The 13,506-nt window shown below is 41.7% G+C and overlaps 1 protein-coding gene across 3 annotated transcripts in view; it reads right to left on the bottom strand.

Annotated features, from left to right (window-relative positions):
- The window catches only part of LOC147698088 (acetylserotonin O-methyltransferase-like), a 448,853-nt gene that overhangs the window by 77,771 nt on the left and 357,576 nt on the right, over positions 1-13,506 (bottom strand). For 2 of the 3 annotated variants that reach the window (XM_086934766.1, XM_086934764.1), the window contains exons 5-6: positions 10,253-10,371; positions 6,947-7,087 (exon numbers count right to left, since the gene is read on the bottom strand). In XM_086934766.1, the coding sequence (XP_086790892.1) occupies positions 6,947-7,087; positions 10,253-10,371 (260 nt within the window). Of the gene's footprint in view, positions 1-161; positions 1,285-6,946; positions 7,088-10,252; positions 10,372-13,506 lie in introns of those variants that run through there. The other variant, XM_086934765.1, reaches the window with a different exon arrangement.

The raw sequence follows: 13,506 nt of genomic DNA, 5'->3' as shown, positions 1-13,506 counted from the left end.
CAAAGATTATAATTTTATGAATCATGCTGCTGATCCAAAGCGCCCACCTAGAGGTAATGCTGTATAACTCGGTAAGAGTAGTCATGATCAAAACCCAAGGGGACTATACGCCCGAGCCAAAATTAAATGGAATCATGAATAAAATAGTAACGCTTCTGTGTAAACATTGAAATTCTTTTAATTGCCATGTATTTTATTACTTACATGTTTTTAGTAATAATTTGCCGGTTTTATGAATTGATAGCTCAAGCATAATATAAGCATTTCATGGAACTTTTTATGAATACGTAAATCTTATCAGTTTTTATTAGTTTGGACATAACCTAATTCATGCTTATGTTTTTGTACAATGGTATAGTGTAAAAATGTGTGCCATCATACACCTATTGCCCATGCACTTTCTAAGAAATTGATATTGGTACGGAACAAATAGTATTTTGCTGCTATATAATTGCACTGGCACTTTACATGCGAACAAGATAATAGGGCAACCCTCAGATTGTCAAGACTACTTGGTGGAAATCATCCAGACTCAATCTGAACTACAATGGACTAGATGTATATTGATTTGATGAAGTGAGCAAAGGATGAATTTCAATTTTTTTTTTAAATTATGTACGTATTGTATCTTATTGTTCTTTCACTTTTATTGCCTTATAGGCCGAAATAAAGTATTTTGAATGAAAAAAAGTGTCTGAGATCTTTAAGTGCAGCAGGACAAGTCTGAAGGATCTGTCTGAGGAGGGTGCATTGTCATAGGATGGCCTTGGTTTGAAGCCACAGTGAAAATTTCTATGTGCCGACTTAGTCGCCAAAAAGGAAGTCGAATATTTCTATTAGGACGGGGCTGAGGGCTGTGGCCAAAGACAATTCACGAGGTTGGGTACCCCTTTGGTAAAGAGACACTGAAAATGATTTGCTGTTGTGGAAAAGAAAGTAGCAGGAGAAGCTACAAAGTCAATCTGATCAGTGATGCATCTTGGACGGATAGGCGAACAGCTTGGTCCTTGTCTCCCCCTGGTTCTCAGAACTCTTTTGGGTGAAAATATGTCCAAGTCCTTATTTTTGTTTTTTGGCCATTTGGGCACCTTACCACAAGCAAGGGACAAGGACTGGTGGACATCTCTTGAGGGCTTAGACTGGGTTCAGGTGCGAGTTCAAGATGGTGGGAGACAGGGGAAAGCCTATTCTGGTCAATCCTACAGCAGCTGGTGGACAGAGGAGAACGTGGGTGGCCGATAGCTGCAGGTCCTGGGTACGAGCACGGGCAGGATGCATGATGATCTGAAACAGTGAGAAACAATTAGCAACACTTACGAATATACAGTGCGCCTTAAATTCAGACACTTCATAATACTTCTAAGATGGTGCCGGACTCCTAAATGATTGCACAATACGAGGGGGTGTAGTGTTGGAGATGCAATTAACTGAATTACGATACAGGACACATTTTAAGGGAATGTTTAGCATTGAGAAGTTTAGGGGCACATGACATATGTCCTAGAACCTCAGGGACCCCGTAAGGGCAGGATTGCCCTTTTACATGAAAAGGCCAATCTTTCCGACATTGCTCAAAACATGATGAGGAGGTGGTTTGCTACCACCCTGGCCACAGCCAAACTTTGTATACTCTGGCTCAGGATATCTCCACATAGGTCTATATGCAAGCCTGGGCCCAAGAGTTGTCCAAATTAGCCTCATAAAAGATGGCCATATAAAGGCTTAAAGACCAGCTAGAGAAATTTGATTGTGGCTGGGGACACTCTCCTCAAGCCTAGCTGCAAAATGGAGGTGCCAATACCAGTGCGGAGTGATAGAGAAAAACAAGGGTACCACAATATGTGAACCTGGGGTGGTAGGCGTTTTAGAAAAACAATGGTTCTGGTTTGGCCAAAAGGTCCATTGAAAAAGTGACCCTGTGGGGGATATTATGTTTGAGAATAGGAATGGCTGCCTGCACACACAGCGCAGGCAGTTGTAAAAGCAGGACACACTCCGCTCTCCGTCTCATGGCTTTCCTTTAGTGACCTGGTTCTTCTATAAATAATTAATCGTCTCCTAGCTACTCACCTGAACAACTCAGCTGTTCCTCAAGAAACTGGCGAATTATCTCAGCTTCCATATCGCTATCACACACTAACGTGAAGACTACTGCAGGGTTCCATAGGTGGTTCTTTGATGCTGAATTATACCACATAAACACCCGAATTCAGCTTGCTCACTTATATGTCCTGAAGATGATCTTGAATAATTGAGATCGAAACGCTGTCGATGTCGACCCCCTACAACATGAACTCCTCTCACTCCGTAAACATTTTTTGAGGAGCTTCTATTATTGTTGTCAATGCGATGTCTTTATATTAATATCACCATCACTTTCAACATCACGCTTATTGTCACTTATTGCGTGAGCACCTGAATACTATTGTTTTGAAAATAAATATCTGTCATAAACTGACCTACATGTCCCTCTGTATATTGCTCATCGCTCCCTTGAAGAATTAACCTCTTTGACGCTTATGACAAGCTCAGCTCGTCATGAGGCACAGAGGAGCTGTGCTCATGATGAGCTCAGCTCGTCATAACCGCCGCGGAACGCCCACACGGTGCTAATTCCCCTCCTGTGTGGGCATTCCCTGGGAGTGGGCGGAGTCATGACAAGCTCAGCTCATCATGAGCACAGCTCCGCTGTGCAGCATGACGAGCTCAGCTCGTCACAAGCAGTGCGGCGCCGCACGCGGCCCCCCTCCCCCGCACCGCGGGTATATTAGCCCCGCATGGAAGGGGTTAACTTTCTACACTCAAACGTAGTGCCCCCCACAGGGTCACTTTTTGAATGGACCTTTTGGCCAAATACCGGTGCGGAGTCTTTCTCTTCACACACTGGATAGGCAATATTACTATAGGTTTCCTACCAGGGTTCCCCAACTGGCAGGACAGCCAAACACAGAGAGTGAGCCCATAAACAGGAGGTGGGCAGGACCTTTTTTCCCTCTGTCATCCTGCAGAGTTCTTGGACAGGAAAATAACCAACCCAATCTTACCTTACCTCATTCCACCCTGTCACTAGATTACCCACTTTTTACGTGGGCATTCATTAGGGGGCTGTATAACTGAAGATAGTCTTCTCAAGCTCGTCGGAAGAAGGAATGAATATACTATACAATGCCAGATACACCAAAGCAGGGGCCGTAGGGTAGATGTCCCTGGGTGAAATTGGCCTGGCAAGAGTATGTTGAGCATGTCACTAGAAATGCCTGTTTGGACCTGATAGACTAATGGCGACTTTTTTACATAGCATGCACCGTGTGTTGTATTTTGATGTTTTGCAGCTAAACCAATAAAGAAAGGTTCAAAAAAAGATAGTAAGGAAAACCTTCCCTTGAAAAAAGAAAAAAGGAAATCATGTTCAAATGTAATTTTCAGCTTATTTTAACTTGGAATGCTGTGTATAATGCAATTGCAGTTGCACACCACTGAAAGGTTTCCAACTCAAAGGAGGTGGCAACAGATCTATAAAAATAAGGCTCTCCCTGTTAGAAAGCTTAATCTTAGGGAAACATTTTAGTTTACCTTGGGGGGGGGAGCAGGTAGCACTCCAAACGACCACTGGCTGCCCTCTCGGCAAACAGGATCATTTTAAGCTTCACCTGTTCCTTTAAGGAACATAGGGGCATATTACCAAGCAATAGCGAAAATTATCGTTATTGCTTGGTTAGAGACAAATAATTACCGCTGAGCTGCGGCGATTTTTACCGCAAATAAACCTTGGTATTACCAAGGTTTATCGCAAATGCGATAAAAATCGCTGCAATGCATGAATATCGCTGAAAAGTCAGCGATATTCATGCATTACCAAGCTAATGCTCTTAGCCATGTTATCCACCTCCCATTGGATAACATGGCTAAGAACTGCTCAGGGCAGGTGTTAGCTTTTGGAGATATTCGCGCTTAGCGCAAATATCTCCAAAAGTTGGTAATAGGAGATAGTGATGTTAGCGACTGTTTTCAGTCGCTAACATCTTGGCACGCCCACTTTGCATGTCATTAGTGATAAATATCACTGACATGCAAAGTGGGGCCCAAGATGGTCGCTATCTCCTACTAGCTGTCGCTAACTGGTGTTAGCGACAGCTAGGTAATAGGGAGATAATTTTATCTCCGCTTTCTTGGCTTTTAAAGCCAAAAAAGCAGAGATAAACCCCCTTGATAATATCCCCATAGACTGCTTTAAAAAAATAAAAAAGTAGCCCATTTGGGAATGGAAACTCAGTGATGGTGATAAACTGGTCTTTGCAGGCCACCACCCCTATGTTTTTAGCCAATCACAGATGGTCTCAGATAGTGACCTGCCTAGTTATTATTCACTAGGGATGTAATTCTACGACAGGATATATTGCAATGCAACCTATCAATACAAAGGCCACATCTAAAATGAAAAATTATCTTAGAAAGTCAGTGTGCGGTTTGCGATCATATTTTGCAGCCATCCATATGGCCCTATGTGCCTGGAGAGGAGCTCATCAGTTTTCCAGTTCTCCAGTGTCACTATCCATGTGATTTTTAGTTGTTATGTTTGTAACACTAAGCATATGAATAGGTTAGGGCCATCTTTTGCATTTCTTTGTAGCAATCTTGCAAACAACAGCCAGTATTTAGTAATCAGCAGAAAATACCATACAGTAAGAATGTCAGCATTTCCTTTTTTGTTCACAGAGATTGGTATTATCTCTGGATTTGTGAAGGATTGTGAGCCTGATTGCTTCAAACTTTTGGAACTTTTGCATTTTTGAAAAACAAAGTTTAAGAGCCAGGGTAAAAAATTGCCCAATAAGTCTGCAACTATTTCCTGGCTTGAATGGGCCAAGTAAAAATGTGAGAATATTGACAAACTCACATGTCTATGAGTAGGAACAAACATTCAAGGACATCTGAGCCCCAGCATGCCCACTCCCTATTTCTAGGAGTAGATTTACTACAATATCAAACTACATCATAATAGCATAATATCATTTGTAAGTATTTTTTAAAGAAGAAAATCGTCTTTTGTGCACAGCAAAATAGGTTTTACCTCAAATAAAGACTATTGGCAAGTAAATGCTGAATTTTAGTTAATTAATTATTAGTAGGGGGCAAGTTATGAGGGCCTTGTGTCATGTTTGCACCACGCAAAGTGGTACATGGTGAAGCAAAGCTCTGAGTCAAATTTATGAAGCCACACAAAGCCACATAGTGTGGCATTAAATGGCATCATAAATCTTGAGTAAGGCAATCCACTGCAAATGGCTGTGTCACCTTACCCTGTGCAAGGGAGGCATTCTATGAGCCCTGTGGTGGGTGTTTCCACGTAACTCCGATGTTTTTTGACACATGTCCAGATTTACAAAGACTGGGAATGCATCAAAATCGTACACTTCCTCAGGGGAGGCGAAACGAGGAGAATATCTCGATTTCTCCTCTTTTTTCCACACTCTATGAGTGATGCAATCTGCAGCACACATAGAAGGAGGACTGAACTTCTATGGATTGAGTTTTGTGCAAAAGGGTGCCCCTTTCTGCACAAAAACAATCCCGCTGACAATACAGGCACCCTGCGTTGGCATTATGCTGATGAAACTGCACCAGCACCGGGTGAAAGGACAGGATAAATACAGTCCATTCCTGCGCTTTCACATTGATGTAGGAAAGCGCAGTAAGGTGATTTGCTGCACTGCCCTACTCTAAATCCTCGTAAAGGATGGCTAGACCCTCATTTATGAGGATTTGGCATAGGGAAGCACAGCAAATCACCTTGCTGGGCTGGTCTACGTCAAATTGAAAAGGCAGGAATGAAGGATAGTTTTGGGCAGGAAGGGGTACCTTCCTGCACAAAAAAACACTCCATAGAGGCGCTTTCCTCCTTCTATGTGTACTGTAGGATGCAGCACACATAAAAAGAGGAAGAAATAGGGAGAAATGGAGATATTTCTCCTTGTTACGCCAGCCCTGGGGAGGCATAAGATTTTGACACATTCCCAGGTTTAAAAGTCCTTGTAAATCTGGAAATGCGTCAAAAACCATTAGAGTTGCATGGGAACACCCATCGCAATGCCCAAGGAATGACTCCTTTGCACAGAGGAGGGCGGTGCAGTGATTTGGGCTGCATTGTCTTACTCAAGATTTATGATGCCGCTCCAAGCCATGCATTGTGGCTTTGTGTGGCTTTATAAATTTGACTGAGAGCCTTGCGTCATGCATGCACCACTTTGCGTGGTGCAAACGTGACACAAGGCTCTCATAAATATGCTCCTAAGTATTTTGTTAATCCATCTTGCAGATTTGAAAGCCTATACTCTGTATGAGGACACCATATTCAGGATTTCTGGTTATTTAGCCTTTACTTGGTCAGACCAGGCCCATTATTTTTTTTATTCTTATATCTTTTGTATGCACTCTTTTTTATTACACAACATTTCTATATGATAAATGTACTCCTGCACAATGTAAGTTCTCCCAGTGGTTTTGCAGATATTTATATATGATAGTACTTCTCTTTTTCTTTCCACCATGGACGTCTGATGGACATGGTTGCGTTTGGTTGTTATACTTTGTCAATATTGCTGACATATAGTCTCATTACATTTTTGAAAATCGCTCTTACAAAATAATAGAAATGTCACAATGACTAAAACAAAATGTACGCCTTTGGATGTATCAGTGTAGAGTAAATTAATTCAGAACAGTCCACGATCTGGTCCATGCAACCATATTAAACCAATACCAATAATCCCAAATCTGCTATTTCTAACTTTCAGGTATTAAATCTTAGTTAGCAGCGGTCACAATGATTAGGAGTAGACTTTCGATTACAGTGCTTTTGAGTCAATGGTGAAATTGGATTTTGTTGTGAAACAAAAACTACGTTTGTTTTGTTTTCTACATTAGCACGCACAGGAAACCAACCTACCTTCCTGGAACTGGATCCTATGTTCTTTTGGGGACATAAAGTGCTTCTTTGCTCTTTGCACTACTTTAGGCAAGTCAAAAATTGTGACCGTAGAATTTGGATGAATCCCAATAAACTGCTTGGCTAGTGCTCCTGAGCAGCCTTATAAAGAAAAACATAACAGGGAAAAAAAAGTCAGCAAATAACTTATATAGGCTATTAAGACCTTCAAATTTTCTGATGGAAAAAAATGAAAAACATGCTTCATTTACCAAAACATGAGCAAAATAAAGGTTTCCAGTGCCACGGCAATAGCTCCTAAAAATGGGTACTGTTCTTCGAAGGGCACCAGCTGATTGACAGATACTAATGTTTATCAACTTTGCTTTCTATATTTACAGCTAGGATTAAATTGCAAGTGCGAAATAATCTAAGAACAGATGATGACTAGTTATGATCTCTTGTTGGCATATTATATTTCTGCAGCACAAAGGGGTTTTGTAATGGAACAGTGCACACCTTAACAACGCATGCCTGAATCACTTGGTCTTAACCATGACAGAGTCTTTACCACACGATTTAATTGTCAAAACATGATTGGTAAAATGAATGATATGTGTGGTAAAGATCGCACAGATGCTCCTCTGCCCTGAACCCTAAATTTCGGCCCTCCTACAGTCTATTTTACCCGCCCCAAGCCTATAAACTACCCGATATATTAGCCTGATCCTTAAAACCCGACCTCTTAGCCCCAAAAACGACTCTGAGCTCAGCTCCCCTCCCTTAGCCCTAAAACTAGCCCACACCCCCTAAAACTTCCCCCCACCTCCCTCCTGCTTTAGTCCAACTGCCCCCTCGGCTTGAAAATTGCCCCTTTCCTGTCCCCTACCCTGAGTCCTAAATTCAGCCCCCTAAAAACTACTCCAACCCCAGCCCCCTCTCTGGGCACGAAAGCTACCCCACCCGATTAACCCCCCCCCCACCCCCAAACCAACTGCTCCTTTGGCCTGAAAACTTCCCTTTGATGTCCCCTGCCCTGAGCCCTAAAACTCCAGACCCCTTCCCTACAAACTACCCCCACCCCCCCAAAATCCCACTTGCGTCACCACATTGTATCCTCTCCCAAACCTTCCTCTTCCTGCTTCCACCAGCCAGCCAGCAACTAGACAGCGTTTATGCCTTAACCAAGCATATGCGCAGTTGAGACGTATGCGTGGTTAAGGCAAGCGCAGTTACTCTTGCGAGGTCAGAACACATATGTTGAGGCCGAGTTGGACTGACTGTTTCCCCCAAAGGCTTTTGTCACAGTGTATTAGAGTTACTTTGCACATTCTGATTCGCCACAAGGCAGGTGTATGGAAGGGCTGGCACACCCTCTTTGCAAATTGGAAGGGACCACCAAAAGTGGAAAATCAGGGACTTGGTATTCACCAGTATAGGAGACTCATATGTCTGGACTCCTATTTGACCTCCTCCCTTGTCAAGGCTGGTTCCCTTTTGGAACAAAGAGATTTTCGTTGGCAAGCGCAGGCCAAGGAGTTTCTTTTAAGCAGTCAGAAGGCAAGGACAGAAAGTGTAGGGGGTGGGTGACAATAGGTTGTGTTCATACCTGTCGACTAGCTCTCATTTGGCAGGTGTCACCCACGATTCAATGATTTTGACCTACCACAAAAGCTAGATCACTCCAAAGACGTCCATACTTTCCCCCTCTTTTCAAATCTGCCCCACCCTCCATATTTGTTCTCGATTCACTGGGTTGTGATCACCATCTTAAACATCCGGCATCACTATCGTTCAGGGGCAACAAATTGACAAGTGTGTGTTTTGGCTCACTCTGTGGCAATTCTGAATGAACAAGATGGCCGCCTCCTTCAGGCGGTCTTGTCAGATTATCAACAAAAGTGGTTCTGCTCACAAAGATTGAGAGTTGATGAAATGCAGGCCCATGAAATTGCTTAAATGTACCTGGATCAATTATTGATAATGCATTTCATTGTAAAAATGCCTTCTGCATTATGCTGCACAGGCACTGCAATCCCTGGTGCAGAAACAATGCTCCCAGTATTTTTGCATGAGCAATGAATACACTTGTAATCTGGGCTAAATTGTCTGGCAGAAGATAAGGACAATACGTCTGGAGAAGTAAATAGGGGGACTGTGTGTCGAAGAAGCTGGTATTTAAGGTCAGGCGTGAGGAGAAATAGGCAGAGTAAAAAGGCATGTAATGCCCAATGCTGGAGCTACTGAGGCCAAAGGATAGCAGAATGAAGGACGCTTTGAGGGGAAAGAGTTGAAGATGACATTAGAGAAGGGGTTCAGACTGTTAGTTCAGTTGCAGGAGGAAAATAAGCTCCACCATGGGAGGGAAGCGAAGATGGGAAGGGGGAAGGAGAAGTGTAAGGAAGAGAATGCAGGGCATCTTGGAATGGAAATTAAAAAATGACTGTCAGTTGAAAAACAGAAACGAAGACCAAAGTTGAAAGATTAGTGAAGCCTAGGTGAATGAGGAGAAAGTATACAATGAAATCCCTACAGGCACACTTGAAAGAGCAGGGCACACCTAGGATGCAATAGAAAGGATCTCAAGCAAACCAAACAGTGAATGATGAATGACCCTACCTATAAAAAGGATCTCGGTATTCCAGGAATACATTTCAGAAAATATCTGTAAGTCAAAAAGGGCGTTGACTGTGCTTTCATAACTGTCTGCTTATAATAAACAAGAGAAGGACTCCTTCTTAAATTAACAGTAGAAGCTCTGGCTCACCAAGCACACTTTTAGTAGCAAATCACCATTATGTATTGATTGTTTATGTGCAGGAAGAGCCAACTTCCTGCACATAAACAATCATTAATGGCAGTTTGCTTTTTCTATGTGTGCTGCAGAATGCAGCACACATACAAAAAGTAAAAACGAGGAGAAATAAAAGTAGTCCTCCTCGGTGCACCATTGTAACGCCTATTATTGCATGGCCTTTTTGGTACTGCCACAGATTTACACCTCCCTATAAATCAGGGGCACCATCAAAACACAATAGATGTTGTGGAGGAACACCCACAGCAACACCCATTGCAGGTTCCTATCGCATAGATACCTGCATAAAAGGATACCATATTTACAAAGCGGCAGTAAGCCACAAAACTTGACTTAACACCACTTTGTAAATATGGAGCAGGGCATTGAACCACCAGAATGCCTAAAAAAGGGTCATTCCAGTGGTGCAATCTCCATGTAAATAAGCACCCAAATGTTTTATTTGTTTAATTGAATAGCATTTTGAGTGGCAAGCACATTAGCAGGTTCATCTTCATGTGAATATTACTTACCGCCTAGGTCACACACCTTTGAGAAAGGCGAAAGATCGAATGCTGCTATTACATCTCTGTCACTTGTTCTCCATATGGAATCCATGTACTGCATGAACTTTAATGTGTCATCCTCTTCCCTGATATGACAAAAATATGTAAATATGCAGTTTTAAGTGTACCTAACTTCAAAGGTGAGATCAGCTGTCAAGTTTGCATACAGAGTAAAAGTTTGAGACCTTTCTTTTTAAATCCAACCATGGTTTGCTTATGTAGCCCACATTTAATGAAGGTAGACAATGGTTCACAGTGACATGGTTATTTGTCAAACTTGTGCAAGGTTGATGAGGTTCAGTTTCTCTTCAATCTTGTATGATTTTTTGAGATGGGGATTTCACTTACATGACTTCACAAAATCGACTTCCACTATCTCATAACAAGGTGCGGTCCTAGAATTTTAAATGTTTACTTTCTTTAGATGCTTACCTTCATGGTTTGGGTTTTTAAATATTTTGGAGACAAATATATGCATATCAGTACTATTGATCCCAATATTGTGACGTATAGGGTGATATTTACAACAAAATGTTGGAGCGTGGTGCCACGGCATATCTCTGGGTTTCCCCTGCAACACCGATACAAACACCCATTGCATGCCCCTTCCATGCTCAGTGCAGTGTGAAAAAGGTCCTTATTCAAAAAGTGGCATTAAGACACATTAAGGGGCTTAACACTGCTTTATAAATAAGGAGAAGGGGATAGTTCCATCAGAACGTTGCTAAAAGTGATGTTCTGGTCGCGACATCCCCTTGTAAATATGCCCCATAAACATTTTGGGGAGGTCTTTTAATAGATCTTCCAGTTCTTAATAATATATGGTGTCATATCAAAAAGCATTCAGAAATTTGAAGTGAACTCGAACTAAAGAAGGGTTTTCTCCCCAACAGCACCCCAAAACGACCTGCAACAGGAGACAGCTAGTGCTTCTATGATATGTGAGCAGCAGTTGATGTCTGGGTTCTGTACAAGCTACAAAAAACCCAGGGAGGGTGCAGATTGAGACTGGTTGACATCTGCTTCCTCTCACTATACAATAAATAATTCAAAGATGGACTCAGCTAAAATGGTATTAAACATGATGCTCGGGAAACAGCCATTACAACATGGCCGTTACCACGCACTGCTATTACAATGCAGTTGTTGACAAGCATTTACCATTACCACGCACAATCTTAACACACAGGATTTTACAATGCGTATGCCTTTACCATGCATGCCTTTAATTTAGTTATAAAGCCATGAATGGTAAAGGCACATGCATTTCAAATGGAAGTAGTAGGTACGTATATATATACATTTGTATATATAATTACTGAAAAAGCTCAGCTCCAACAATTCCCCCAAGCAAGAAGGAAGTGGCCGCACTCTCGTAGTAGGTTTCAGCAATTCAGTTTATTTACACACAAACAGGACGCGTTTCGGCATACGTGCCTTATTCCACTGTGTCAACATAAACAAGAGCTCCCACCATTTTATGCATTCAAATCTCACGTTTGTTTCATTTTTTTCCCCCCTCCGTTCGGAAGGCTATGGTTCATGAACATAAAAAGTGGACAGAACATTCATCGTCACTATGGGGGCCATTTTGGAGTTTGTCTATATACATTATTTACATCAATACATATGTATATACGATCTAATTAAATCAAATAACTCGAAATTCATTCCTTGATATTTTCAAAATAATACACAAACTCTAGGTCCTAAGTTCATTGACATGATTATGTGCAAAAAACTTATTTTTATGTACATACTAGTGACAGTTCATACCACTTTACTTTATATGCAAATAACATAATTGAGCCCTGGATGGGCATTTCATACCACTTGAATTATTGTGCCTATAACATATTTGAGCCCTGAATCGGCATATACTCAAATGACAAATCAATCAATTCATTAGGAAATCGGGGGTGTCTCTCACAAATAAGATTCATGATCTTCATTAACAGTTTCATATTTGATCCCAAAAATGGGCCCATATATTACTGCAATACAAGAGCATCTAACATATATACAAGGGCATTACTATATTCCATCTTCAGTTACATCAGAGCCAACTTATCCCAGATATATCTATAATTCTTCTTCAGAATTAAGGCCCAAGGGAATAATGGTATGTAAATCGATTATGTATCTCGATTCGAGTCTACGTAATCTTGGTACCGTATTGCTACCTCGTTCACTCGCAGGAACGTGGTCAATACAAAAGAATTTGAGAAGTGTACGATCACTATTGTGACTTTCAGAAAAGTGCCTTGTCACTGGGTATGAGGGGTCTCTGTTTTCAATTGCACGAGCGTGCTCTAAGATTCTCCGCTTCACAGGATGTTTAGTGCTGCCTACGTAGGTTTTCATGCATGGGCATACCAGGCAGTATACACAATAGGGTGTGGTGCATGTTAAGAATTTATTGATCTTCTTCATATCTTTCCTGCCTGGAACCTGATAGGCTAAGACTTTGGAGCTGCTCTTGCAAGCCTTGCATTTAGAGCAAGGGAAGAATCCTGTCATTGCGCTCAATTTTGGGACAAAGGGGACTGGTTCATAATGGCTCTTTACCAAGTGATCTTTAAGTGATCTACTACGTCTAAAGGTAACTTGGGGATGTTCTGGTAATTCTTTACCAACTACCAAATCTGCCTTTAAGATATGCCAATTACGGTGTAATATTTGTCTCAGATCCCCAGCTTCACCAGAAAATGTAGTAATAAATAAATCAGTCTCACGTTCAGTGGGTTGTCGCCTTTCTTTCAATAAGCTTCTGCTTCGGATTTTCTTTACCTTCTCAAATGTCTTAGTTAGCAATACAATCTTGTATCCTCTAGCCTGAAACCTATTGATGGCATCTTTTGCTGCATGTTCAAAATCGTCATTGTTTGAACAGTCTCTCTTAAGGCGTAGCAGTTCTCCGTATGGTATGCTATTCTTTAAGCTCTTTTGGTGACTGCTACCAGCCTCTAGAGTCGCATTACCCGCTATTGATTTTCTGAACAGCTTTGTGCAGATCTTGCCATCTTGAATAAACACTTGTAGGTCTAGAAAGGATACCTTCATTTTGGCTCATCTGTCCACTGAAGTGGAGGTTCAGGGAGTTCCTCTTTAATTCTTCAATATATGCCTCTGCTTGTCATTTAGGACCTTTCCATAGGATAAACAGGTCGTCTATATATCTGTGCCAGGATATAGTGCAGTTCACCTATTCACTGTACTGA

Source organism: Lissotriton vulgaris, chromosome 8 (genome assembly GCF_964263255.1).
Source record: "Lissotriton vulgaris chromosome 8, aLisVul1.2, whole genome shotgun sequence".
Classification (NCBI taxonomy): Eukaryota; Metazoa; Chordata; class Amphibia; order Caudata; family Salamandridae; genus Lissotriton; species Lissotriton vulgaris.
This window is presented reverse-complemented; position numbering and strand designations above follow the sequence as displayed.